Source organism: Phyllobates terribilis, unplaced genomic scaffold (genome assembly GCF_046119375.1).
Source record: "Phyllobates terribilis strain yellow unplaced genomic scaffold, ASM4611937v1 Scaffold_34__1_contigs__length_13252353, whole genome shotgun sequence".
In the NCBI taxonomy this organism is placed as follows: Eukaryota; Metazoa; Chordata; class Amphibia; order Anura; family Dendrobatidae; genus Phyllobates; species Phyllobates terribilis.
This window is the reverse complement of record NW_027362794.1, coordinates 9646781-9674698: the sequence shown is the minus strand read 5'-3', so window position 1 is coordinate 9674698 and position 27918 is coordinate 9646781. Positions and strand designations below refer to the sequence as shown.

Genomic DNA, 27918 nt, shown 5'->3' with positions numbered 1-27918 from the left:
ATAACCCATTTTTGTTTTTGAAGTTTATAGCTGAGGGAGGCCATGGGTGGAGATTTAGGTCCAGGGGGCAGGAGGGGGAGTGACCCAGAGAGTTTAAAAGCTCCTGCAGTTCTAGCCTAGGGCTTTTTCTCTGGGAGGTCGCGATGACTCATCATGTGAGGGAAGTCATCCCCACAGAGGGACCCACAAGCCTCCCATGTGGCAGCCCTCCCCCACAAGCCAGGCTTTCCATCTGACTGGTAACTCACTCTTAATATCTGTTTTTATCTTTTGTACCACTACTATTGTGTTTGCATCTCTGACCATTATGTATTTATAATCCTTATGTATATAGGCGATGTGATGGCGATTAAATATATAGTTTAACCTTGGGCTGATCTTTTATCTCGATCCACGAATCCTCATGTCCATTGTACGGTCCAACTAACACGATACCGGGGCTGGTTTCTGGCCCGATAATTCCCGTTAACGGACCGGGGGGCTTATATCTAATAGAAACTGGTAGCAGCTCTACCAGGCTGACAAGGTTCTGTTTCACTGGGGCTAGTGGAAGGGGCCTCTCAGCCTGTCAGGGGTGTGAGCGAGTGTGGTGCCACGTCAGACACTGAGTGGGCAACCTCTACTCACGCCCGGTACCTTCCTGTACCTGTGTGGACAGGGGGTGTCTGTGTAGAACTGTACCAATCTGACATTATGCTTCCTCAAGGGGGTGCGGAACGTCACGTTGGTGCAAAGGGCAGATCCATATCATGTGATCCGTCAGACTTAACTGTGATGTCAGGCGGGTGGCGAGGTGTGGATCCTTCACATGTGGTGGCAGTGGTGGGATTCTGCGGGATCTCTCTGGTGCCATATCGCCAGAAAAAATTAACATACCGGCATGAGCTGAAACCACACACACATGCTGCTGACCTATTATGAATAAGCAGTGTGTGTGTGTGTGTGGGGGGGGGGGGGGGCGGTAAGCAAATGTGAAAAATGTAAGTAAGAAAGAAGAAAATTGAAAAATAAACTAAGTAATGAGTATACAGTACAGACCAAAAGTTTGGACACACCTTCTCATTTAAAGATTTTTCTGTATTTTCATGACTTTGAAAATTGTACATTCACACTGAAGGCTATCTGCACGCGATCTGAATGAGAACGCTGTCGGGGAGATAAGAGGCTCTGCTCTCCACGTGCTCTAGCCAGCAATACAAACTGGCAGCTAACTGCACGACTTCTATAATCAATCATTTCTATCCGGCCGGCTTAATATATGAAGCGGCAGTGATAGCGTGCAGATTATCTGCACGAGGTCTGAGTGTGAGCGCTGCGGGGGAGACAGTGTGTTCTGACCTCCACGTGAAGCAAATGATATACATTGACATCTCACTTTATCTTTAATCTCTGCAATATATAATAGTAATTGCTAGCAGACCACCCGCACACAGCAAGAATGTACACGCTGTGGGATTAAATGAGCACCCTTATATTTACGGGTATGACTTGATAGAACAGCGGTATTAACCGCATAGACCACCCATATTAGATTAGTGCTTGGCTCAGAGATACAAATCCAGCTATATAGCTGTTTTTTTCATGCCAGCTTTAATAGTGAGATTGCAAGGAAATAGCTCATCTTTAATATCGGCATTAATTTATTAATAATGCAGAGTATATAAGAAGTCATTTAGGCTCACTGGTGGAAAATTAACTATCATCTCACATATTTCCACGGCACTTTATATATGTTATTATTTACTTTATGACGGAGAATGTTGGGATACCTGGGACACATAACTTATAATACCCAGCCAATAATTATAGGGACATTGGCTGTGGATAATTTATTTTTGTGTCCTCACAATTGAAATAAGTGATTTGTGGGCTAGCACTGCATATAAATACACAGCAGTGGCCCTATATACATAATTTGATGTATGAATATTTATTCACCAATAATTCACAAAATAAGAGTTTTTTTTAATTATATTAATAAAAGTTATATTTTATTCACACAACTTTTCCCTTCTATAAACCCTTCCTAATTTATACTTCATGGTAAAATAGCTGCTAGGAAACCACTGCTAAGGACAAGCAACAAGCAGAAGAGACAAGTTTGGGCTAAAGAACACAAGGAATGGACATTAGACCAGTGGTGTGATGGTGTGGGGGTGCTTTGCTGGTCAAACTGTTGGGGATTTATTCAAAATTGAAGGCATACTGAACCAGCATGGCTACCACAGCATCTTGCAGCAGCATGCTATTCCATCCAGTTTGCTTTTAGTTGGACCATCATTTATTTTTCAACAGGACAAGGACCCCAAACACACCTCCAGGCTGTGTAAGGGCTATTTGACCAAGAAGGAGAGTGATGGGGTGCTACGCCAGATGACCTGGCCTCCACAGTCACCAGACCGGAACCCAATCGAGATGGTTTGGGGTGAGCTGGACCGCAGAGTGAAGGCAAAAGGGCCAACAAATGCTAAGTATCTCTGGGAACTCCTTCAAGATTGTTGGAAGACCATTTCTGGTGACTACCTCTTGAAGCTCATCAAGAGAATGCCAAGAGTGTGCAAAGCAGTCATCAAAGCAAAAGGTGGCTACTTTGAAGAACCTAGAATATAAGACATATTTTCAGTTGTTTCACACTTTTTTGTTAAGTATATAATTCCACATGTGTTAATTCATAGTTTTGATGCCTTCAGTGTGAATGTACAATTTTCATAGTCATGAAAATACAGAAAAATCTTTAAATGAGAAGGTGTGTCCAAACTTTTGGTCTGTACAGTATATGATTGTGAACTAAAAATAAATGACACAAAGTGAATAACAATTGATCATACTTTCCATACACTAATGAAAGTGCTACAGTGCATATATGAACAATAAAAAATGTGTATATAATTTATTTAAAACAATAATAAATATATAAGGATTGAGAGGAGCCACTAATTTTAAAAACCTCTATATCACAAAAGCTATTGTATTAATATACAGCAGCCTGTCACTGGTATTTATTCAGATAAGTATGATGAACATAACTCCGGAATGTGAAGACCAATTCCTCGTTGGCGAAATATCATCAATTCAGATGCATTTTTATTGTGTAAAAGCGCCAAAACATAAAATAACTATATAAATGTAGTATAGCAGTAAATGTACTGACCCGAAGAATAAAGCAACCTTATCAATTTTACCACACGTGGAACAGCATAAAAAAAGTAAAAACAATTCCTGAATTGTTGATTTTTGTTTGTTCTGCCTCCCAAAAATAGGAGTAGAAAGCGATCAAAAAATGTCATGTGCCCGAAAATGATACCAATAAAACCATCAACTTGTCCCGCAAAAACCAAGCCCTTATTGACCAGATACTGATAATGGGGCCCTGGCCTTACGGTTGTTTTAGGGTTAGGGTTGTGTTGAGGTTGGGATTTTTTCAAAAGTAAAGAAAAAAAAAATGATGACGATATGGTGTCTAGTCTTGAGCGCAAGTGCTCGCCACTTGAGTATGCATCGGGTGCCGGGTATGCACTGAGTATCGCAGGTGCTCAAGTGACATGCTCGAGTCTCTGCCCCATATGTTTCATGGCTGTTATACAGCCAAAAGAAAAAAACACATGGGGATTGCCTGCTATGCATCGGCAATCCCTGCATGTTTTTTTTGTTGTTTTTTTGAGTGTCTAAAAACCGTGAAACATGCGAGACGGGGACTCGAGCATGTCACTCGAGCCCCCGCGATACTTGTTTCATACCTGAGTACCTGATGCAAACTCAAGTAGCGAGCACTTGCGCTTAAGACTAATGACAACATATTCAATATGATGACATAATGTTATCAAACTCTGTGTTCTGTGTCGTACCTCTGGGTTCAAAATGTTCACTATACCCTGTGACAAAGTCACTGGCAAAGTACTGGAGGGAAGATGTGTAGCACTGAGATTAGGAGCTCCAGTAATTAAATATAGGAAAAAGGTTCCAGCACACGAAGGGGTTACTCAGCCATCTTTAGTTCTAAGGTGGTTAAACACCTGTAGAAAGGAAGGAGGTCAGAGGATAAAATCCCAGCCTTTTAGAGCATTTGTGTGTAGGATGAGTTTGGAGGTGAAAGCTCTGAGCTGTTTTGTCATGTGAAGGAAAGACAAACCTTGAGTTGTTTGTTCCTGAAGTGGGCGGTTACTCGTAGGAGCAAGGACTGTGCCATACGTTATGTTTTGTTTTTCCGGTTAGGCCAGGAAGGCCGTGTTTGTTTTTGCTGTGGTTTATGCAGCATTCTTAATAAACCCAGCAGAAGATTTAAAGAGACAATGTTCCTGTATACCGCTATATGCAACCAAGTGAGCCTATCTACAACAACCCCTTGATAAAATCCTTGGGGGGTCTAGTTTCCAAAATGGGGTCACTTGTGGGGGATGTCCACTGTTTAGGTGCATCAGGGGCTCTCCAAATGTGACATGGCGTCCGCTCTCGATTCCAGCCAATTTTGCGTTCTAAAAGTCACACAGTGCTCCTTCCCTTCTGAACCCTGCCGTGCACGCAAACAGTGGTTTTTCCCCACATATCAGGTATCGGCGTACTCAGGAGAAATTGCACAACAAGTTTTGGGGTCCATTTTCTCCTCTTACCCTTGTGAAAATAAAAAATTTGGGGCTAAAAGATCATTTTTGTGAAAAATGTTAAATGTTCATTTTTTTCTTCCACATTCCAAAGATTCCTGTGAAGCACCTGAAGGGTTAATAAACTTCTTGAATGCTGTTTTGAGCACCTTGAGGGGTGCAGTTTTTAGAATGCTGTCACTGTTGGGTATTTCTGTCATATAGTCACTTCCACCTCCTATCCACGATCTGTCACAAACTCTCACAACCCTTCTAACCTTATTCCCATGCGCGCAGCCCCCGCCTCCCCAGTCCCACTAACAGGAGCTCTATGCAAAGCTCTCTCTGTGTGCAACAAACTTTCCTACATCCATGATCTTTTCATTACTTGCAAACTCTTCTTCATCGGCATCACCGATACCTGGCTCACCACCTCTGACACGGCGTCCACAGCTGCACTTTCGTACGGTGGATTCCATCTTTCTCACACACCCCGCTCCAATTTCAAGCATGGTGGAGGAGTAGGTTTTCTCCTGTCAGGCAACTGCTCCTTCACCCATATCCCACTGCCACCCTCCATTACTCTCCCCTCCTTTGAAGTACACTGTGTGCTCATCTACTCCCCCCTCCAACTGGCCGTCGTTTACCGCTCCCCAGGACTAGCCACCACCTTCTTTGACCACTTCAACACCTGGCTGCTTAATTTCCTTTCCGATGACATCCCCACTATCATCATGGGTGACTTCAGCATCCCCATTGACACTTCCCACTCATCTGTCTCGAAGCTTCTATTCCTCACTTCCTCCTTCAGCCTTGCTCAATGGTCTTCAGCCCCCACTCACAAAGATGGCCACACACTGGACCTCATCTTCACCCTCCTCTGTTCCCTATCTAACCTCTCAAGCTCACCTCTCCCTCTTTCTGACCACAACTTACATTCTCTTACCTCTCCTCTCCAGGTACACAAGCCACACTCCACAAACTTGCACACCCTCACAGAAATCTCAAACACCTTGACCTACACTCAATCTCTGAATCCCTTCTCCCTCTCACAGGCATAAGTTCATTACACAATGCAAATGCTGCTGCCACTTTATATATCACCTTAATAGCTGCAGCCTCAAATCGGTCGCCCCCTCACACTTATCACAGCTCGCCCATTCAACCGGCAACCCTGGCACACCAACCTGACTAAAGAACTGCGAAGGGCCTCCAGGGTTGCTGAGTGGAAATGGAAAAGGTCCCACTCCAACGAGCACTTCATTGCATTCTAACAGTCCCTCACTACCTTCAAGTCCACACTTACTGCAGCAAAACAAACATACTTCTCATCTCTCATATCATCCCTGTCTCACAACCCTAAACAGCTATTCAAAACTTTCAGTTCTCTCCTCCGTTCCCCAGCGCCTCCTTCATCTCCTCTCATCTCAGCCGAAGACTTTGCCACATTCTTCAAGCAGAAGGTTGACACTATCAGACAAATCTTTTGACTAAAGTCCCCACAGCCCCTCCTCACACCTACTCAACCATCCTCCTCCAAAACCAGCTTCTCCACCATTACAGACAATCAACTCTCCTCTTTACTCTCCAAATCACACCTCACCACCTGCAAACTTGACCCAGTCCGGTCCCACCTCATCCCTAACCTTAACACTATTCTCATCCCAACCCTAACCCACCTTTTCAACCTGTCACTAACAACTGGTGTCTTCCCCTCATGCTTCAAACATGCCTCGATCACACCCATCCTCAAAAAGCCATCCCTTGACCCATCCTCTCTGTCTAGCTATCACCGCATATCACTTCTCCCCTATGGCTCAAAACTACTGGAACAACACGTCCATTCTGAACTGTCCTCCCACCTCTCCTCTTTGACCGCCTCCAATCTGGCTTCCGACCGCACCACTCCACTGAAACTTCCCTGACTAAAGTCACCAACGACCTACTAACTGCCAAATCCAAGCAACACTACTCTGTCCTCCTCCTCCTGGACCTGTCATCTGCCTTTGACACAGTCGACCATTCCCTCTTACTACAGACTCCATCTCTTGGCATCACGGACTTGGCCCTATCTTGGATGTCTTCATACCTAACTGACCGGACATTCAGTGTCTGCCACTCACACACCACCTCCTCATCTCGCCCCCTATCTGTCAGTGTCCCCCAAGGTTCAGTCCTAGGACCCCTGCTCTTCTCCATCTACACCTTCGGCCTGGGACAGCTCATAGGGTCCCATGGCTTTCAGTATCACCTCTGTGCTGATGACACACAGATCTACCTCTCTGGATCCGATTTCTCTTCCCTACTAACCAAAATCCCACAATGTCTGTCCGCTATTTTATCCTTCTTCTCTGACAGGTTTCTAAAACTTAACATAGACAAAACTGAATTCATCATTTTTCCACCGTCTCACTCAACCCCCCCCAACTGACCTATCCATCAAAGTCAATGGCTGCCCAATCTCCCTAGTCCCGCAAGCCCGCTGCCTCAGGGTAACCATGGACTCTAACCTCTCCTTTAAACCACATATCCAAGCCCTTTCCACTTCCTTCCGACTCCAACTCAAAAAATATCTCCCGGATCCGCACATTCCTCAACCACGAATCTGCAAAAACACTAGTGCACGCCCTCATCATCTCCTGCCTTGACTACTGCAACCTCTTGCTCTGTGGCCTCCCTTCTACCACTCGCACACCTCCAATCTATCCTAAACTCTGCTGCCCGACTAATCCACGTGTCCCCCGCCTCTCCTCTCTGTCAATCCCTTCACTGGCTCCCCATTGCCCAGAGACTCCAGTGTAGGGCCAGCAATGGCAGCCCTGGGAGCAGCAGTACAGTATATCACTATAACCATAGTGAGCATCCAGGAGATGTGTGGCTGGCATGGCCGTGCTGTTTCTGTGGCAGAAGCCACATGATATAAAGACAAAGTAGCACTCTGTAGTGCTAAAGCATGGAAACATGAAATACATGGAATTTGAATGTCATTACTGCTTTAGATAATAAGAAAAAATGGAGATGTTTAGCACATAATTTGGCCAATTCATGCAAACCCAGCAGCCAACGACAAGGCACTTTCCGGTTTGCTGGGAACTGATCTAATGTGAATCCTCTGCTAGGCTAAAGCCTGCATTTATGGGTAGCTAGGATCCTGCTGCAATTAAATCCGCCACAGGCTGGAGGGTGGAGCGCTCGGTCAGAGAGACAATATACAAATAGCAAAAAACTGACTGTCACTTCCAAATCAGAAAACTGATGTGTACAAGGCCACTCTGGAGCGGGGCTGCGCCCACTAGTCGGGTTCTGCCCGGGAGTATGTATAATGCATATATCACCGCCGTCCCCGGGTCAGAAACCAGCGACTCCGCACAGTGCCCAGTCTCTGCGCTGGAGGATTTATAAGTCTGCAGTTACACAGTGACCCGACAACCCCTTACAGCAGGGGTCTCAAACTCGGCTTGGTATATGGGCCGCACACGGAAAAAAAATTAATTTGGGGGGGTCATTCTTTGCAGGACAAAGTGACATTTTTAGTGATACCATTTTTTTTCTATACACATTCTAAACATTTTTGCTGTTTTATTTTTTATAGCTTGGGTCGTTGTGGATGTGGCGATAATAAAACATGCACTTTTTTTGCTTACTTTAGTTTATACAGTACAGACCAAAAGTTTGGACACACCTTCTCATTTAAAGATTTTTCTGTATTTTCATGACTATGAAAATTGTACATTCACACTGAAGTCATCAAAACTATGAATTAACACATGTGGAGTTATATACTTAACAAAAAAGTGTGAAACAACTGAAAATATGTCTTATATTCTTGGTTCTTCAAAGTAGCCACCTTTTGCTTTGATGACTGCTTTGCACACTCTTGGCATTCTCTTGATGAGTTTCAAGAGGTAGTCACCGGAAATGGTTTTCACTTCACAGATGTGCCCTGTCAGGTTTAATAAGTGGGATTTCTTGCCTTATAAATGGGGTTGGGACCGTCAGTTGTGTTGTGCAGAAGTCAGGTGGATACACAGCTGATAGTCCTACTGAATAGACTGTTAGCTGCTTTTTTCTTGCCATAATACAAATTCTAAGTAAAGAAAAACGAGTGACCATCATTACTTTAAGAAATGAAGGTCAGTCAGTGCGAAAAATTGGGCAATCTTTGAAGCTGTCCCCAAGTGCAGTTGCAAAAACCATCAAGCGCTACAAAGAAACTGGCTGACATGAGGACCGCCCCAGGAAAGGAAGACCAAGAGTCACCTCTGCTTCTGAGGATAAGTTTATCCGAGTCACCAGCCTCAGAAATCCCATGTTAACAGCAGCTCAGATTAGAGACCAGGTCAATGCCACACAGAGTTCTAGCAGCAGACACATCTCTACAACAACTGTTAAGAGGAGACTTTGTGCAGCAGGCCTTCATGGTAAAATAGCTACTAGGAAACCACTGCTAAGGACAGGCAACAAGCAGAAGAGACTTGTTTGGGCTAAAGAACACAAGGAATGGACATTAGACCAGTGGAAATCTGTGTTTTGGTCTGATGAGTCCAAATTTGAGATCTTTGGTTCCAACCACTGTCTTTGTGCGACACCGAAAAGGTGAACGGATGGACTCTACATGCCTGGTTCCCACCGTGAAGCATGGAGGAGGAGGTGTGATGGTGTGGGGGTGCTTTGCTGGTGACACTGCTGGGGATTTATTCAAAATTGAAGGCATACTGAACCAGCATGGCTACCACAGCATCTTGCAGCAGCATGCTATTCCATCCGGTTTGCGTTTAGTTGGACCATCATTTATTTTTCAACAGGACAATGACCCCAAACACACCTCCAGGCTGTGTAAGGGCTATTTGACCAAGAAGGAGAGTGATGGGGTGCTACGCCAGATGACCTGGCCTCCACAGTCACCAGACATGAACCCAATCGAGATGGTTTGGGGTGAGCTGGACCACAGAGTGAAGGCAAAAGGGCCAACAAGTGCTAAGCATCTCTGGGAACTCCTTCAAGATTGTTGGAAGACCATTTCCGGTGACTACCTCTTGAAGCTCATCAAGAGAATGCCAAGAGTGTGCAAAGCAGTCATCAAAGCAAAAGGGGGCTACTTTGAAGAACCTAGAATATAAGACATATTTTCAGTAGTTTCACACTTTTTTTTAAGTATATAATTCCACATGTGTTAATTCATAGTTTTGATGCCTTCAGTGTGAATGTACAATTTTCATTGTCATGAAAATACAGAAAAATCTTTAAATGAGAAGGTGTGTCCAAACTTTTGGTCTGTACTGTATATAGAGCAGCATTTTTAGTGGCAAAATATTTTTTCATGCTTTATTTTGAAGTTTTTCTGCCAAAATCTAGTAGTAACGTGCCCCACCCTGGTCTGCATCTTGTAATGTCCCCCATCTTTGTCCCCATCTTGTCGTAATATTCCATACTGGGCCCCATATTGTCGTAATGTCACATACCGGTCCCCATATTGTAGATATGTCCTCATCTTGTAGTAATGCCCCATCCTGGTCCCCATCTTGTTGTAATGTCCCCATCTTCTAGGAATGTCCCCATCCTGGTCCCCCTCTTGTAGTTCTGTCCCCAGCCTGGTCCCCATGTTTTAGGACTGTCCCCAGCCTGGTCCCCATGTTTTAGGACTGTCCCCAGCCTGGTCCCCATGTTTTAGGACTGTCCCCAGCCTGGTCTCCATGTTTTAGGACTGTCCCCAGCCTGGTCTCCATGTTTTAGGACTGTCCCCAGCCTGGTCTCCATGTTTTAGGACTGTCCCCAGCCTGGTCCCCATGTTTTAGGACTGTCCCCAGCCTGGTCCCCATGTTTTAGGACTGTCCCCAGCCTGGTCCTCATGTTTTAGGACTGTCCCCAGCCTGGTCCTCATGTTTTAGGACTGTCCGCGGCCTGGTCCTCATGTTTTAGGACTGTCCCCAGCCTGGTCCACATCTGTTAGGACTGTCCCCAGCCTGGTCCCCATCTGTCAGGACTGTCCCCAGCCTGGTCCCCATCTGTTAGGACTGTCCCCAGCCTGGTCCCCATCTGTTAGGACTGTCCCCAGCCTGGTCCCCACCTTTTTAGGACTGTCCCCAGCCTGGTCCCCACCTTTTTAGGACTGTCCCCAGCCTGGTCCCCACCTTTTTAGGACTGTCCCCAGCCTGGTCCCCACCTTTTTAGGACTGTCCCCAGCCTGGTACCCATCTTTTTAGGACTGTCCCCAGCGTGGTACCCACCTTTTTAGGACTGTCCCCAGCCTGGTACCCATCTTTTTAGGACTGTCCCCAGCCTGGTACCCATCTTTTTAGGACTGTCCCCAGCCTGGTCCCCACCTTTTTAGGACTGTCCCCAGCCTGGTACCCATCTTTTTAGGACTGTCCCCAGTGTGGTACCCACCTTTTTAGGACTGTCCCCAGCCTGGTCCCCATCTTGGAGGACTGTCCTCAGCCTGGTCCCCATCTTGGAGGACTGTCTCTTATGCCGTTCTACACATACAAGAGAAAAAAAAAGAAGATTCTTCTCACCTGTCCTCCGTTCCCTCGGCGTCTTTTCTGCACCTGTGGCCCGCAGGCACCATAGACCCCGATCCAGGAGCTGCCGGCAGCTGCGCTTCAGTTCAGTGTATTGCCGCGCAGAGACCGGCTCTCTGCACAGCAATACCAGTGGCAGCCGCCGGCCTATCAGAGGCCAGCAGCTGACATCTGCGCGTGTCAGTGACGTCATACACTGCTGCGCTGGGACGCAGATGTCAGCTGCTGGCCTCTGATAGGCCGGCGGCTGCCACTGGTATTGCTGTGCAGAGCAGTACACTGAACTGAAGCGCAGCTGCCGGCAGCTTCTGGACCGGGCCGCCATCGGGGTCTATGGTGCCTGCGGGCCGCGTGTTTGAGACCCCTGCCTTACAGCAAGCCAACCATTTGCTTTGTGTGTAATACCAGGGTGAAGCCAAGGTTATGGAATGATTTGTACTCACAGAACTATAATAAAACAATAGATTTGTCACTTAGTTGATTTTCTTATAGAATGATCAGACTCGCAGAATTGCAAGAAATCAGTTCTGCAGTTTTGTAGGAAAGACTTTGCCCATAAACCAAAAGACTTTGCTAAAACATCTGAAAAGAATTCTGCCACCATCCCTTTCTTTTAGGAAGGATAATGGCCGTTCTCTTTCTTCCCTTTCAGAAGGCGTTTAATGTGTCCAGCGACTGCTCTGCACTTATACCGCTGGCAAACACCGCAATGAGGAGCGACGTCCAGGAAAGTCAGGCGCGCGGCTTACTACGTCTGGGGAGGCGCAAAGAAGCGCTGGAGAGCGCAGAACTGCTGGGAATGGAATTGGAGACATTATAGGAAAACATTATTTGTCCAACTTGAGAAGAAAAAGTTGCTTTATTATGTTTAAAAGTAAAAATGGATGAAACTTACTATTATGCTCTAGTTAAAAAAAAAGGTATGGAAAAGTTGTCATCTTTGCATTGGTCCAGGATCTGCTTCTGCCAGTGACACCTATGTGGGAATGGAGCTGCCAACACCTGGGACCAGCGCTGATATAGTGTTGTGGGAAAACGCTGCAAAGTCAGAATGCTTTAAAAAATAAGTGTTGTGTAGGGGGGGCATGTCCGGCAGCCATTGGGTGCGTATGTGTCCAAGGGGGCTCCGAGCTACACAGAGGGCTCATCCCGGCATGGAGGGCCATCAGTGTGACTCCTCTTGGTTACAAGAAGCTTATGGGCCCATTTTCAGATGAGTTTGGCTGTGCTCCATTAGCATGGCCTACGCGATGCTCAGAGTTGCGGCCTCACTTGAGCTGAGGTGGGAGACCAGAGGACCTTGTCTGCCATTGTCCTGTTACCAATGGGCCCCAGACTGTGAGACCCGACTCAGAAACACATGGCCCCTTAGCAGCGCTTCACTAATTGGTACTGTCCCTTACCACAAGATGGCGTAGTTGGCCCAGACCAAGGGTGCAGTTGTAGGTAGACATTGTTCCCCCTGATACCATCACCTATTTACCAGCTCAGAGGGAGAGCGAGAGGAGACTGAGGAGCAGGGCACAGATACGCCCTCACAGACATTATCGGGCGCACTTACAGTCTGATGTCAGCCATACCAGTGCAAGTGGCAGTATCTCTCATTAGTCAGCACATGTAATATGCAGGTACTGTTATGGCTGACCTTATTCTGAGCATAGTACTCTGCTGCCCTCATGTGGTGAATGTGAAAACTGAAACATCTCTGCACATATAAATAAAAATGATTATTGTATCATAGCACCAACATATTCTGCAGCACTTTCCAATTAAGTAAGGACCTGTACAGACAATAAAAACAATACAATGTAACACATTTTATCCGTTACAGGAGGAGTGAGGGCCCTGCTCGCAAGCTTACAATTTATATACTGAACTCTCTCAGTATCTTAAGCTGTGCAAAGCCCCCCGCTCTCATTGTCTGATGCCGGTGAAATCTGCAGCATTAACTCTGGCTTTGTGGGGTCCGTCCTTTTCAGGCTCATTATAGCTCATTTGCTAATTCTACTTTGGCTACATGAATCCAGTTCTCTATGAATTTGTCTGTCACCCCTCCCCCATCAGATCCTCTTGTTTGTGTGTCTGGAGTAGATCATTAGTGATCCGGTCTCCTTGGGAAACTGTGCAATCTCCTTTTGCGTTGGATTCTATCCTTCTCTTCCTGCCCCTCTTGGAGTTGTACGCCCCCGGTAGCACACCGGACCCTTACCTTATTCTGTGACAGAGACCACCTACTACACGGCTCATTAGAAGGGGAGATGTAGCGTCCGTCCTTTGCTCGGCTTCACCTGCATCCGGCTATTGCTAACCCGGGCTGTGGAGTCAGTAAGCCAAACCTCCGACTCCTCCATTTCCAGGCCTCCGGCTCCCTCATACACGGCTCATGTGTAAGTGATAAATTTACTGTAGCACAGATTCATCTCAGCTAAAAGTCTAGACCCTTAGATCAGGAATAGGACAGACATTTATAGGACATTTCATAACTTTACCAAATTCTTGTGAAAAAAATATTCCCCACAAACTACTGTACCCAATTTATTATATATTTTAGGAGTCTGAGTTGATCCATTTTATACGGACTCCACCAAAATGGGCTTCATCTCACAACAGAACAGCAGATAAGCTGCAACTTGTTAGGGTGCTTTCACCTTGCATTCTGTGTCCCCATCGGGGCATACTTCCGAAGTTCCCCAAAAAACAGGGTCCAGGCGTATTCACTGACTGGACATAGTAGACTGGGTCTGGGTGTCTGTCTCCGGGAGGCGTATACTGGACGTTCGCTCAGTTTGCATCATTACAGTCTATGGCCCCTTTGGCGCATACTCCTGGACCTTGTTTTGTGGGGGTATTTCAGACATATTCCCAAGTATCCACGGCTCTTTTTAGGGAATGTACTGATCTCCACCTATGGCCGGGATAGTTTCTCGGCTATGTACATTGCAGAGGGCATATCACATCCCTCTATCTCTTGCCCCTTGGGTCTGCACCTTACACCTTCATTGCAAAATTCTTCAACTGTAGGGACAGAGACTTTCTTCTTTGCTTGTCTCGAAAAGACCATATGTAGTTTGAGAATACTCGCTCAGTTCTGTCAAATTCCTGAAGGAACTCAACCTTATATACTCCATGTTCTCTCTGTCTCGCCTGAAGGTCACTGCTGACAACCAGTCTGACTTCTTTGAAATCCCACTGGAGGCGTTTTCACGTTATCTGTCTTCAGGTGGGCTTACTATTCAGTCTTTTGTACATATGCCCGGGGAGTTTCTATCCTAGTCATGTGTAGCACCCTGAGGATTCGGCTGCTACAGGGGTATTGCACCTCAACCCAGAGGTGTGATATTCCACTCCCGGGTAAGGATGGAGTGTGGAACTGAGCTCGGTAGGCTGCATGCACTACACACATCCCATTTCCGAGGAGCAGACCGACGGTACTCCCACTTAGAAATGTGCAGGTACGACCGAGTCTGTTCCTGGCTGGAGTGGGAGGGGGGTGGTACATCCCAAGTAGTGTAGGGGCAGATAGGGGGAGCAGCCTGGGTAAAGATAGGAGCTCATTGGGTGCTGGTCACCTGAGCTCACACATAGAGGGATATATAAGGTGGGCACCAACTAAGAACAGGGTCAGTTGCAGAGAGAAAGTCAGCGAGCAGAGGAGAAGAGAGACCCAGAGTGAGAGAGGAGAAAGAGAGACCCAGAGGGGGAAACAGAAGAGAGGACTCTAAGAACCCAAATTAAATCCCCGGGTGAAGAGTCGGCATCAGGGTACCGGAACCCAAGCTGGTGGGGGCAAAAACACACCCCAGCCAGAGACCGGAGGCCGTGGGCAGCGTCTGCCACGGCCACCCACCACATCCACCACGAAGGCATACCACGAGGAGGGTCAGGGAACCCAAGGCCAAGGGTCTCCCAACAGAAGGCCCGAGGGAGCTGGACCTGGGTGGATCAATAGTGGGGACGGCCAGAGAAAGGACAGAAGGGGAGCTCAGGGTCACGCTCCGGACTTATTTGGGGGTTGGCTGGATCCAGAACCTGGTGGACGCAGCACGGCTCGGGAGGTCACTCGAAGCTGGAGTGACCGGAACATCAGCAGTGAGTAAACATCCTAAACTGCATAACCCGACTCTGTCTCTGATTGCCGTCTACACTGCATCACCACAACCCCCATCCTCTGCACCTGATCCCCCTGAGGCTATACCCCACCCGTTGGGGGTTATATCACCAAAGCTGCACCTACACCATCAGCCTCAGCGGACCCTGCTGCAGCGGCGGCCGTAGTGACCGCAATACAACGGGTGGCGTAGTCGACATTAAGAACTTATTAACATCTGTAGGACTGCCACATACAACTGAGTTTGACACCCTGGGCACGGACCGGGTCACAGCCACTCGGAAGACTACAACTCCCATCTGATCCGGCTCCGGATATTCCCCCTAAAGAATATGGCCCAGGGGGCTCGTCAACTTTGGCGTAGTCGGCAGGATAACGTGCCCGCAACACCCGGGTACTGCGTGCCTGAAGAAAAGTGCAAGTTTACCTCAGAACGAAGTCTCCTGCCGGTTCCGGAGGGTCCCCGCCATCGGACCCCATCACCAGTCGATTCCAGCCGGTTGTCCGCCATTAACAGCGTTTTCCCGCCATCTGCAGAGTTTCCCGCCACTGGGAAGCGATTCCCGCCATTTCCAAAGGTTTCCCGCCTTGGAAGAGCGGACGCCATTATGGGCGTGCCAGAGGGTGGCGAGAGGCCACCTCCCATCGTGGGCCAGGACCGAAAATGGCGCCAAAAGTGGAAACCGCCCCCACCAACAGAGACTGTGATGCTAGAGGTGTCTGTCAGCGTGAAAGAACTGCCCCTGGAGCTGACAGTCACCAAGTGGCCCCGGGACCGCCCTCGAAGTGGGAGGAGACGAAAGGAGAGAACAAAGATGGGTGCCACCTGGAGCAGTCTAGAGCGAGCGCACCCGGAGGCAAGAAGCCTGGAGAAGAGTATCGGAGGAGCTTACCCGGAGATGGCGAGAAAGCAGAGCAGCACCGGCCCGTTGGCCAGGAGCCTGCTAGAAACCGAGGAGGGAGAGCAGAGCAGCACCGGCCCGCTGGCCAGGAGCCTGCTGGAGACGACTGTAGGAGAGCAGAGCAGCACCGACCCGTTGGTCAGGAGCCTGCTGGAAACAACGACCCCACTAGGCCTAGTGGAGGTCCTAGCACAGCTCCCCCGAGACCGGGAGTGTGCACAGACCGCTCTGGAGGGCCTCGCAAGGAGGATGGCCCGGGTGCAGCGAGAGACGTTGGCGGAGTGGAGCCGTGAGATGGCCCAGCAGACCGAGACCTGTCAGCGGAGCACGCCACCCGAGACGAGGAGACAGACCGCCTCTGAGGATGGCGCGGGAGGACTGAAGGCTGGAGACGGCGCCGAGAAGGGAGCCGAACGAGTGGAGGCAGGTAAAGGGGACGTCTATACCCCAGACCGGGAAACCGCGTACCTGCCCCAGCTCCCCGTCGCAGAGCCCGAAGTCTATCCTGCCGTGCCCGTCGCTGCAACGTCACCGCCGCAGACTAGGCCTCAAAAGGGAGCCGCGACCCCTGTGACGTCACACGCCTCGACCCCGAGCGTGACCAAGCAGGAAGTACCACCAGCCTGGTCGCAAGGCCTAGTACCCCCGGGCGCCGCAATACCAACAGCGCCCCCTACCTCCGCGGAGCCCCCGGCCTGGTCGCAGGGCCAAGTAGCCCAGGGCGCCGCCGTCCTTACGGTGCCCTTTACCTTCCAGATACCCCAGGCCTGGCCGCAAGGCCCGGGCAACTCGGGCGCTAACACCACCGCGCCCATAAGACCAAGAGTGCCGCATCTGGGAGAGGACCTGTACGCCCAGCATACGTGCCCGGATGGGCAGCCATTTATATGGCCACCGGAGTTCCACCATCCCCGACTCCGGAGAGAGAGACCCCTGGATGAACCCCTGATCCCGGCTCCAAAGCCCGTAAAGAGGATCTCGCCCCCGCTAGCGGAAGCGCAGTTTGAGTGGGACCCCACCGGAGAAGATCTTATGGGATTCACTCAAGAGACTCGGGCAGCTGCAGCGGAGCGTGCTGAGTGCTGCCGCCAACAGCTCGAGGACTTCGAGAGGGAGCGGAGAGAGAGGCGGGTCCGGGAACAGCAAGCTCAAATAAGGAGCGCGGAGCAGAAGAGCCGGGCCAGGAGAGACCCCCGTGCAGCGCATAGTCCCCGCACCACCGGGACTGTGATAAAGTTTAACCTGCAGCATGGGTGGAGCTTCATCCGAGACAACCACACCCTAGGCGACGTCTTTGTGACCAGGAGAGACGTTGAGTCCCACCTACCGGAGGGACACAGAGGTCGTGACCTTTACATCGGGGACGAGGTCACCTTCACCCGGCACAAGTGTGCCAAAGGTCCCTACGCCCTCCATGTGCATCGCCTGACGGAGGAAGAGCTGCGGTGTGAGGAGGAAGAACAAGAGGACCCGGACGGGTCTGAAACTAGAGCCAAAGGTAACCATAAAGCAAGAGCAGGAGGACGCCGTCGCTAAGGACAGCGAAGCAGAAGCTGTATATAGTTGCCCGTCGGGGCACAGTAAACTGAAACCGTAAACTGAAACTGAAACTGTTGTTGCTAATATAGTCCCCGTTGGGACCAGCATGTGTGAACTGTTTACCCGTTGTTCCCTTAATTCCCACTGACCGAGGACTGAGAGCGGTCATTCCTCCCTAATACCTGGCCGAGGACTGAGAGCGGCCATATCCTTGTATATAGTTGCGTGTCCTAAAGCGCCCCCTACCGGTTTTATAGGAAAACCAGTTTTCCAGAGAGACTGTCGCACTTTACCCGGTCACACGTTGCATAGTGACCGGTGGAGGAGCCAGAGGCGACGAGAATGTTTTATATTGATATATATATATATAATGTTTTTTATATGTTTTATATGTTTATGCAAAAATTTGTATGTTTTTGGTGTTATGTCTTACAGCCCGAGGACGTGCTGTGATTTACCAGGGGGGAATGTAGCACCCTGAGGATTCGGCTGCTACAGGGGTATTGCACCTCAACCCAGAGGTGTGATATTCCACTCCCGGGTAAGGATGGAGTGTGGAACTGAGCTCGGTAGGCTGCATGCACTACACACATCCCATTTCCGAGGAGCAGACCGACGGTACTCCCACTTAGAAATGTGCAGGTACGACCGAGTCTGTTCCTGGCTGGAGTGGGAGGGGGGTGGTACATCCCAAGTAGTGTAGGGGCAGATAGGGGGAGCAGCCTGGGTAAAGATAGGAGCTCATTGGGTGCTGGTCACCTGAGCTCACACATAGAGGGATATATAAGGTGGGCACCAACTAAGAACAGGGTCAGTTGCAGAGAGAAAGTCAGCGAGCAGAGGAGAAGAGAGACCCAGAGTGAGAGAGGAGAAAGAGAGACCCAGAGGGGGAAACAGAAGAGAGGACTCTAAGAACCCAAATTAAATCCCCGGGTGAAGAGTCGGCATCAGGGTACCGGAACCCAAGCTGGTGGGGGCAAAAACACACCCCAGCCGGAGGCCGTGGGCAGCGTCTGCCACGGCCACCCACCACATCCACCACGAAGGCATACCACGAGGAGGGTCAGGGAACCCAAGGCCAAGGGTCTCCCAACAGAAGGCCCGAGGGAGCTGGACCTGGGTGGATCAATAGTGGGGACGGCCAGAGAAAGGACAGAAGGGGAGCTCAGGGTCACGCTCCGGACTTATTTGGGGGTTGGCTGGATCCAGAACCTGGTGGACGCAGCACGGCTCGGGAGGTCACTCGAAGCTGGAGTGACCGGAACATCAGCAGTGAGTAAACATCCTAAACTGCATAACCCGACTCTGTCTCTGATTGCCGTCTACACTGCATCACCACAACCCCCATCCTCTGCACCTGATCCCCCTGAGGCTATACCCCACCCGTTGGGGGTTATATCACCAAAGCTGCACCTACACCATCAGCCTCAGCGGACCCTGCTGCAGCGGCGGCCGTAGTGACCGCAATACAACGGGTGGCGTAGTCGACATTAAGAACTTATTAACATCTGTAGGACTGCCACATACAACTGAGTTTGACACCCTGGGCACGGACCGGGTCACAGCCACTCGGAAGACTACAACTCCCATCTGATCCGGCTCCGGATATTCCCCCTAAAGAATATGGCCCAGGGGGCGCGTCACATGCGCACCCTAAATTGTACCCTTTACAACATTGAAATTTATATAAAGAAGGTATGTGTGTATTCTTGTACTGTACGGAACTTGTGTGTCCTATTACCCATCTGGATATTTATATACCCCCTCCATTTATACCAGTCGTCATGCACAAAGCTGTTGCTTTCATGCTACTATATAGTTCCCCACTAGTAATCTGGCTCCAGTATTTTAACTGTACTCGTGGTATAAATAGGGAGCGGTCCCGGCTGTTGAGCCCTGACACTGATGTGGACTCCTCTGTAATATTGCAGTGTATGGGGACTGGGTCTGGTGCTCTTCCATCTCCTCGTCTAGGACACACTCCTGTTATCCTTTCACTCATGACTGCCTCTCCCACATAGAATAAGAAAGCACAGCAGCACTCTGTAAGGACCAAGACATATGCAAACACTAAGAAAATAAGATCTAAACTGCACTATTGCTAAATAAAATGTACTTAGAAAAAATCAAGGTTCTTAGCTCCTAAATTGGCCAATTCATGTGTGCCCATCAACCACGGCAAGGTGACCTCCGCATGATGGGTAACTATTTTCCTAAACATGCCTCTCTTGGGCTATAAGCCTACAATTTTAAGTGGGCAGTTAGAAAGCAACACTAATTAAAAGCACTCTTGGGTTGATGGGTGGAGTGCAGAGTCAGAAAAGGAGGCAGTCAAAACCTCCATGGTAAACTGCAAGAAAACAAAAAACCTGACCACCACCTCTTGGCCCTTACAGAGTGCTGCTGTTCTTTCTTATTTTATGTTATGCAGTCATTGCAGCGTGCACCTGTTCACACTATATGGAGGCTGTTAGGGATCCAGGTGGTGGAACCTCTGTGCTGCGGTGCAAGGAGGGACCAGAGGGGCGTAACTAGGTATCAACTCGGACTGACCAAGGTCGCACGGCGGCTCACTCGACTCCGTGAACCAGGGAAGGACCGAGCAGAGGGACCAATTGCTACTCTGGGCCAGTCCTTGTATGAGAGCAGGTGACTCCCATGGGTCAGAAGGCAGGGACTGACCGGTACAGCAGATGAGCACGGCAGGCAGACTGACGGGTGATCCGGGTAGACGGACTGGCGGACACCACAGGTAACTGGCAGGAGCCTCTGGGTAGGCTGGCTGGTAGGCACGGCAGGTAACTGGTACGTTCTCCGGGTAGGCAGGCAAGCCTGGCCCATAGACAGACTGGCGGGTTTGGACCGTAGGCAGACCGTCGGGCTGGAGAGTGTACTTGCCTGGCGGAGTGGACTGGTAGTCAGGCTGGCGGACTGGACTGGTAGTCAGGCTGGCGGACTGGACTGGTAGTCAGGCTGGCGGACTGGACAGGTAGTCAGGCTAGCAGCGGGACCTGAGGGCTGAAGCAGAGTTTAGAACACCGAGCTACAACCTTGCACAGGCACCTCCATTTTGGAGGAGGTTCCTTTTATATGATAAGACCTCCGGCCATTGGCCGGGAACTCCTTAGGACGGCGCGTGCGGCCCCTTTTAAGAGGGAGGGAGCGCGTGCCCTAAGCACAGTGCCCGGGAAGCTGCACGCGCCGGCAGCAGCAGCAGGAGAGCCGGAAGGTGCCGGGCCGTGAGCGCGGCGGTAAGGGGGACGGCGTCTCTGCCTATCAGGGGGCAGAGACGCCGATGCTACAGAGGTTCTGGTCAGGTTTTTGTTTTCTTGCCTCTCCCACATACATCTTGCCCTGGTGCCGGACTCTGCCTTGGCTGCAGTCATTTTCTATTATTACCTCTGTCACTCCATCCCAGATCTTACTCCTCTCCCTGTTCCCCTCTTGGGAGGGTCCATTTCCAAGGCCACTGTGACATATAATCCATCTTGTGTCTCTCTCCTTCTCCTTTTTTTTAATTTCAAAATAACAATGAGGACCGTATAATACAACAGGTATGGGATACTTTTGAAGCATTTGCTCATGATATCCTGGCTCCTGTTGTGAGGGATGTGGAGATGACTGAGGTATCACACAGGAGCTCCAGTACCTGTGGAGCATAAGTCCCAGTGGCCGGCAGCCTTACTTGTTACACTCCCTCTGCTTAGAGATGATGAGCAACATGGTCCTTTTATGTATGACAGGAATACTAAATGGGGACAAATGTGGTAAACTACTTACCTATATGGCAAATCGTTACTGTGACCCCATGGTAATCAGGGCACTTAGGGGCGAGGAGAGGAGAACTAGAGGGGACCCTAAACATGTTCTGTCGGAGTTTGATAATTTTTACCAATCTTTATTCCTCATACAGGCCTGTTTATTACTTCAGTTTGATGTAAAAATTCTAGATAAAGTATTGGAAATTCCTCTGCGTTCATATATTCGGCAAATTATTCATTGTGACCAAACTGACATTGTGCCAGGAAAGTCGACAACCCTCAACCTCCAGCGTTTTTATTTATTTTTCTCTAAGGAGGACACGTTATGGTCTCACTTGATGCCAATAAAGCCTTCAGCTCTATTGAATGGTCTGTTCTTTGGGCGACCAAGCGTTGGATGGGCTTTCGGCCAGTGATTACTAAATGGGAGAAGCTCCTATACGCGGACACTGTGGTGCGTATATGCTTCCCCCTGATCCAGGGCGCGCAGCAGGGATGTCCGCTGTCCCCAATGCTGTGACTGTAGTGGAGCCACTGGTCGCCCTTATCCGCTCCACCCCAGAGATTCAGGGGTTTATCCCGGCCCCAACACACAGCAAACTTAGTCTCTACGCAGACAGCACTTTCCTGTACCTGCAAGGTGCTAACGTGTCAGTACCAGCAGCGCTGAATGTGATTGATGAGTGCGGCCTCTTCTCAGGTCTAAAAATCAACTGGGATAAGTCTTTTGTCTTCCCTGTAGACCTGAAAGTCCCCTCCAGACAAGCCTCCCTCCTATCTTTGATATGGGTTTCAAAGTTCTCTTATCTAGGAGTCCAAGTATCTACATATTTAGGTGAATTCACTACACAGCTTCGCTCTTTTGTTGATTATAAAAGCTAAGATAAGGAGATAAGAGAAGTTACTCCTGTCGGTCGCGGCTCACATCAGGTTATATCCTCAATATATGTGAACTTCAATACCTTCAATAAGCGTAACTCCATCTTTTCCTCATTCATTTTGCAGGGTCACAGAACTGGGATCCATCGACCAGGTCCTGTAATATGCTCGGGTGAGGGGGTGGCTTTATCGGACCCTAGACTGTATTATTGGGCGTATTATTATCCTTTTGCGCATTATTGGTTTGTTCAGCTTTCCTGTATATGTAGGTGGAACAGGGATGACTTCCTGAGAGCCCTTGTGGCCATTGTTTGACCCTATGACCCAGAGATTAAACACCCTTTGCACATACTTTTTTGCTCCTCCAAGAGCATACATGGAAAGCTCTGGCCCGCAGGGTGATTTATATGTGGCTTGCGGCACCAGAACCGCCACCCCTATGTGGGGCCCATTACCCTGTATGGAGGACTATGTGGGGCACATTATACTGTATACTGATTGGCTCACGACTTTGTCCAAGGTTTTCATTTTGGCCCTCTGTGTGTTTGAGTTTGACATCCCTGTTCTAGAGGGCCCCTTCAATACATAACTGATTTTCATGCAGGCTATATCAATCTAGACCATGGTATGGAAACTTTTCTGTGCTCCTTTTTCTCACAATCATACCCCTCTCTGGCATAGCAGCACTCTTATTGAATTATTAGATTTGGAGTGAGGGCCTTTATGGGAAAGGGCAGGCTCGGTTTACCTGGGTCAGGTCTATGTGGCTGGTGACCCATTTCATGTTCTGAAGTGAAATCTTCTTTACCCTTCCATTTCCTACAGCTTAGACAAACTAATTCCTAGCTATTCCGAGAGAGCGGCTCAACTCTGTATCCTACATTGCACATATTACACCACAGCCAGGATGAGTAGGGTCCAGCCCCAGTTCCTGGATGTATGCCTCATGTGCCGCAAGGGCCGGGGGACGTTCCTCCACCTTCTGTGACACTGTCCAGAGATTTGGGCTTACTGGCCAAGTTGGTTAGATTCCTACATGACAGTATGGAGAAGCCTGTCGCAGAGGACCCTGTAACCTGCCTTTTGGTTCTTGACCTTGAGGCGTGCCCGGGTCACTCCTAACTGCCTGCACTCTTTTGGGGCTGGTGGAAGGGTGAGAGCGTCGATCCTCATATCTGGTGGCAGAGTTTGTGGTATGGTGGAGTGTTCGTCATTTTTTTCCTTCTTACTGTTCCTCGGTCTCACCCCCGGCCCATTCTCTGTTTCCGGGCCCCCAGTGGGAGCAGTTTATTTTTATTTTTTTATTATTAAAATTGTTTGATCCCAGGCCTTCATAATGTACAATCTCATGGCAGTGCACTTGGTATACGTGATATTTTCTTTGCACATCGGTCCCTCCTAGTTGTACACTGCATGTTCGGTTGACTTGTTCTTTTGTTGTACTGTAGTATGTACTTCATTCTGTATTTTCTTAATGACATTGCCTGGATCGTTGTCGTCCGGCTGCAGAATGATTTTGGCACCAGTCAGACGCCTCCGTAATGGTACTGAATGGTGGATAAGAATCTGCCTGTATTTCTCAACATCGAGGACACCAAGAAATGGGCAACGTTAAGTGCTGTAGATGCAATGGTCAACCAAGGAAACGTAGTGCAGCAGATGAAAGATATATCAGGATTACTTCCCTTCAGTGTTGGAATATGTCCAGCAGTGTCATCAGCCGTAAGCTCCGTTTGTTTGTTTAGTTAAATGTCCATTTATTATGCCATACCTCTGTCTTTTTTTTGTGCATATATTTGTGTTTCTTCAGATATTTTGTTATACCATGCCTGAGGAAGAGACCTAAGAAGTCCTGAAAGCTTGCTTTGTAACATCGTTTATTTTATTATTTTTGTTAGCCATTAAAAGATATCATAACTACAAGATTATCTTGTTTTTTCCTACTGAGAGCAATCTTTTTTTTTTTTTTTTTAATTAGCTAACAAGTAGAGATGAGCGAACATTTCAATGTTCGGTTCGGAAATGTTCATAGAATATTTAAACATTCGCCGAACATTTCCGAACACCATACTGTTCAATGGGGGGGACAAAAAAAAAGCATATGCAACACCTTCACTCTGGCCCAAAAGCTGTCAAAACACATCAAATTAAGGGTGTAGACACCAGGAAAGTGGGTCAATTGATGCCAGAGTACAAATACTATATTTATTATTACTATTGCAGCGACATTTATTCCGTGGTGCTTTGCATGTGAAAAGGGGTCACCGACTGGTACAAGAGGAGAGCGGACCCTGCCTGCGAGGGTGCACAAACAATCTGCAAGGGATGGTTGAGGATGCAGTAGGTCAGGGTACAGCTGGTTGTGCAAAAGTACGCTGGAGTGAGGGTTACCACATATTGTACGCTTGTCAGAAGAAGTGGATCTTCAGCTTCTTTTTCAAGGTTTCCATGGTAGGCAACAGTCTGATGTGTTGGGGTACAGCGTTATCACAGTAGGGGAGATGCATGGAACAAATCTGCTGAGAGCCTAAATCACGGTAAGCTTCCAAGAGCTCACAACTGAGCAGATAAACCCCTGCACCGATTAATATGAAGGTGAAAGGCTTCTAATGACTGCAGGAGTGGGAGGAATCAAACACTTCTGGCTCCTCTCTGTGACGGTAAACCCATAACACCTTGCAAGCTTCAACACAATGTTCACAAGGTAGACAGCAGTGGTGGTCGGTCTCCTACACAACGAGCTAACTCCATGATGATAGAGGACAACATCTGCAAGTAGTTTGTATGTTCTCCCCATGTTTGTGGGGGTTTCCTTCAGGTTCTCCGGTTACCTCCTCAGTGAAAAAGCAGCCATACAGCAGTGTTCACAGTTCAAAAAATTAGGGACTGACACCACCATTTGCGTGGCCAACAGTTTGGAGATGGTGGAGTTCGACCTCTTAGCTTTGTCATGTGTGGGAGGAAATTTGTAAGAAGTAAGGGGCAGACCTAGCACCACACTAAATATAAATTATGTATTTGTGCCAATGTCCCCATGAATGCAAACAAGCATAAGAAAAAGACAAGGGGGATTGGGACAAATCCAGGGCACCAAATACAATTAATAAATAGATATAAAGACACTAATGTACAAAAATATGCAAAATTTTATTAGTCTCAAAGCACACTACATAGGACATTATTAAAAAACATGATAAAAAACATACACAGGACAAAGAAGGAAAAAAATCCACCCAGACAAAAGAAAAATAATCAATAGATATGTCAAAGATGTATTACACAACTGTGCAAGATAAATGTACTTCAATAACAATGGTACATAATTCCAAATATGCTTATGGCTTCATAAGCATTTGGCGTAACGCGTAGGTTATTTATACTCTTTCCTTTTCTCTGTGCATCTTTATTTTCTGGTACTCTCCTTATTCCTATATTGCTTTATACTTCATTTATTTGTGGGCTCGATAGTGGAGCATAGATATTTTCCACTATGCTCTCTTACCAATTGATTTATCTATAACATGCCATATATATTTTAGCGATATTTGGAATTATGTACCATTGTTATTGAAGTACATTTATCTTGCACAGTTGTGTAATACATCTTTGACATATCTATTGATTATTTTTCTTTTGTCTGGGTGGATTTTTTTCCTTCTTTGTCCTGTGTATGTTTTTTATCATGTTTTTTAATAATGTCCTATGTAGTGTGCTTTGAGACTAATAAAATTTTTCATATTTTTGTACATTAGTGTCTTTATATCTATTTATTAATTGTATTTGGTGCCCTGGATTTGTCCCAATCCCCCTTGTCTTTTTCTTATGTGTGGGAGGAAACAATCTTTTACGTGACCACAAATGCGGGACTGAGGGCTGGCTGTGGTGCTGATAGAGGTCGGAGTATGGTGAAACGGACAAACTGCTGGACCGTGAGTGAGGTGCAAGCACAGATGTAACGGTGGATTGAGAAACATGGTGTGCTCAGTGAAACAAACACAGCAGGCATGTCTGCTTCTGATACAGCTGACAGGCTCTCTTTCAGCCTGACTGGAGCGGGAACAGAACTAGAAGTTCTGCGGTGGGAGACCTGCGTGACAATACTTGGCACGGTAACAGAGGAGGAGGAAGAAGCAGCTGATGCGGTTGATGGGGCAGCTGATGGTTGTTGAGGTCCGCATTTTAGCGCGGTAAGATTACCAGCGTAACACATGTTGTGTGCGCATGTGAAGGTTCATGCATGTAGTAGTCAAATCATTAGCACTTTTTCCCTCTACTGAGTTTTTTATCGCAAACTTTGCAGATAACGCGATCTGGCTCATCCTTTGCGGTCTCAAAAAAAAGGCCCAGACTAGGCAACCTTTGCCGCCCCTGCGAGCTGCAGACCAGCGGCCGCTTCCAGTCACTGCCACGGTTGTTGCGAAGGATGCAGTGCTCCTCGTGTTTGCATTACTTTGTGTCTGCGCCATAGGACACAACGTAACCTTCTCGTCTTCCTCCTCCACCTCCTCAGATGAGCTACTCAGCTGCGTACCTCTGGGTTCACACCAAGTTGGATGAACAACCTCATCATCCCATGTGCTATCCCATTCCTCACCTTCAGAGTCACCCTCCTCTTCTTCTTGCCCCGACCGCACAGTACAGTCGAGGGTCACGGAACTACTCTTACTCAACTCCCCCCTCCCCCCCTGTATGGAGAACAATATCTGTCCCAAACAATTTTAAGCGGAGATGTAGCCTGCTTTATATACCAATTTTGAGTTTGTCAGGTCTGTGCACCCCTTTTGTGGAGAAAAATATCGGCACCAAGAAATTTATTTCACTAGAGTATAACTATTGTAAAGGAGACCAAAACCTCTTCGAATACAGCCAACCCAGCACATCGAGATCCAATCAGGAGTGCTCACATTTCCCTAAATTAGGGCCTAAAACCACCGAAGTGGCATCAATTTCACTAGAGTAGAAATTGTAGAATTAGGAAGGACACCTCTTCCCCTACAGCCAACCCAGTAGATGGAGATCTAATCAGGATTCCCCATATTTCCAAAAATTAGGGCCTAAAACCTGCAGCAGCAGCAAGAGCAGGCACACAACCCACATCACAGACGCAATTCCGCAAGATCAATGCAGCACACTAAAAACTACAACATCGCCTACTCTGTACAGTCTGCAGTTATGGTGCAAAAGTCCTTGGAGATCCATGACTTGTTCATCTTGATGAAAGTTAGGCGGTCAACACTTTCATGGGACAGCCGGCTGCGCTTATCCGTCGGGACACGACCAGCAGCGCTGAAGACACGTTCTGAGGGAATGCTGGCTGTCGGGCATGATAAAACCTCCAAGGCGTGACAGGCGAGCTCAGGCCATTGATCCATTTTTGAAGACCAAAATGTAAAAGGGTTAAAATCCTCCCTGATAGTATTCATATTGAGCTCTAGATACTCCTCCACCATCCTCTCCAGTCGTTTACCATGTGTCAAACTTGTACTCTGTTGTGCTGGTGCATGAACTGGTCTAAAAAATGTGTGAAAGGACTCAGAAATTGCTTCTGCCACTTACGCTGCTGCTGCTAATGTTTTGGCGTTGACAAACTGACGTGCTGGAGGTTGAAAGACTACAGCTGCGACGCACACT

The 27918-nt window shown here is 48.1% G+C and overlaps 1 protein-coding gene across 2 annotated transcripts in view; it reads left to right on the top strand.

Annotated features, from left to right (window-relative positions):
- The window catches only part of LOC141180638 (uncharacterized protein C8orf76 homolog), a 211217-nt gene that overhangs the window by 145830 nt on the left and 37469 nt on the right, over positions 1-27918 (top strand). The window contains exon 3 of one of the 2 annotated variants that reach the window (XM_073660708.1): positions 11751-12054. The exons of the other annotated variant lie outside the window; for it this stretch is intronic. Within the exon in view, the coding sequence (XP_073516809.1) occupies positions 11751-11918 (168 nt within the window). The 3' untranslated portion in view covers positions 11919-12054. Of the gene's footprint in view, positions 1-11750; positions 12055-27918 lie in introns of those variants that run through there. 2 annotated transcript variants of the gene reach the window in all.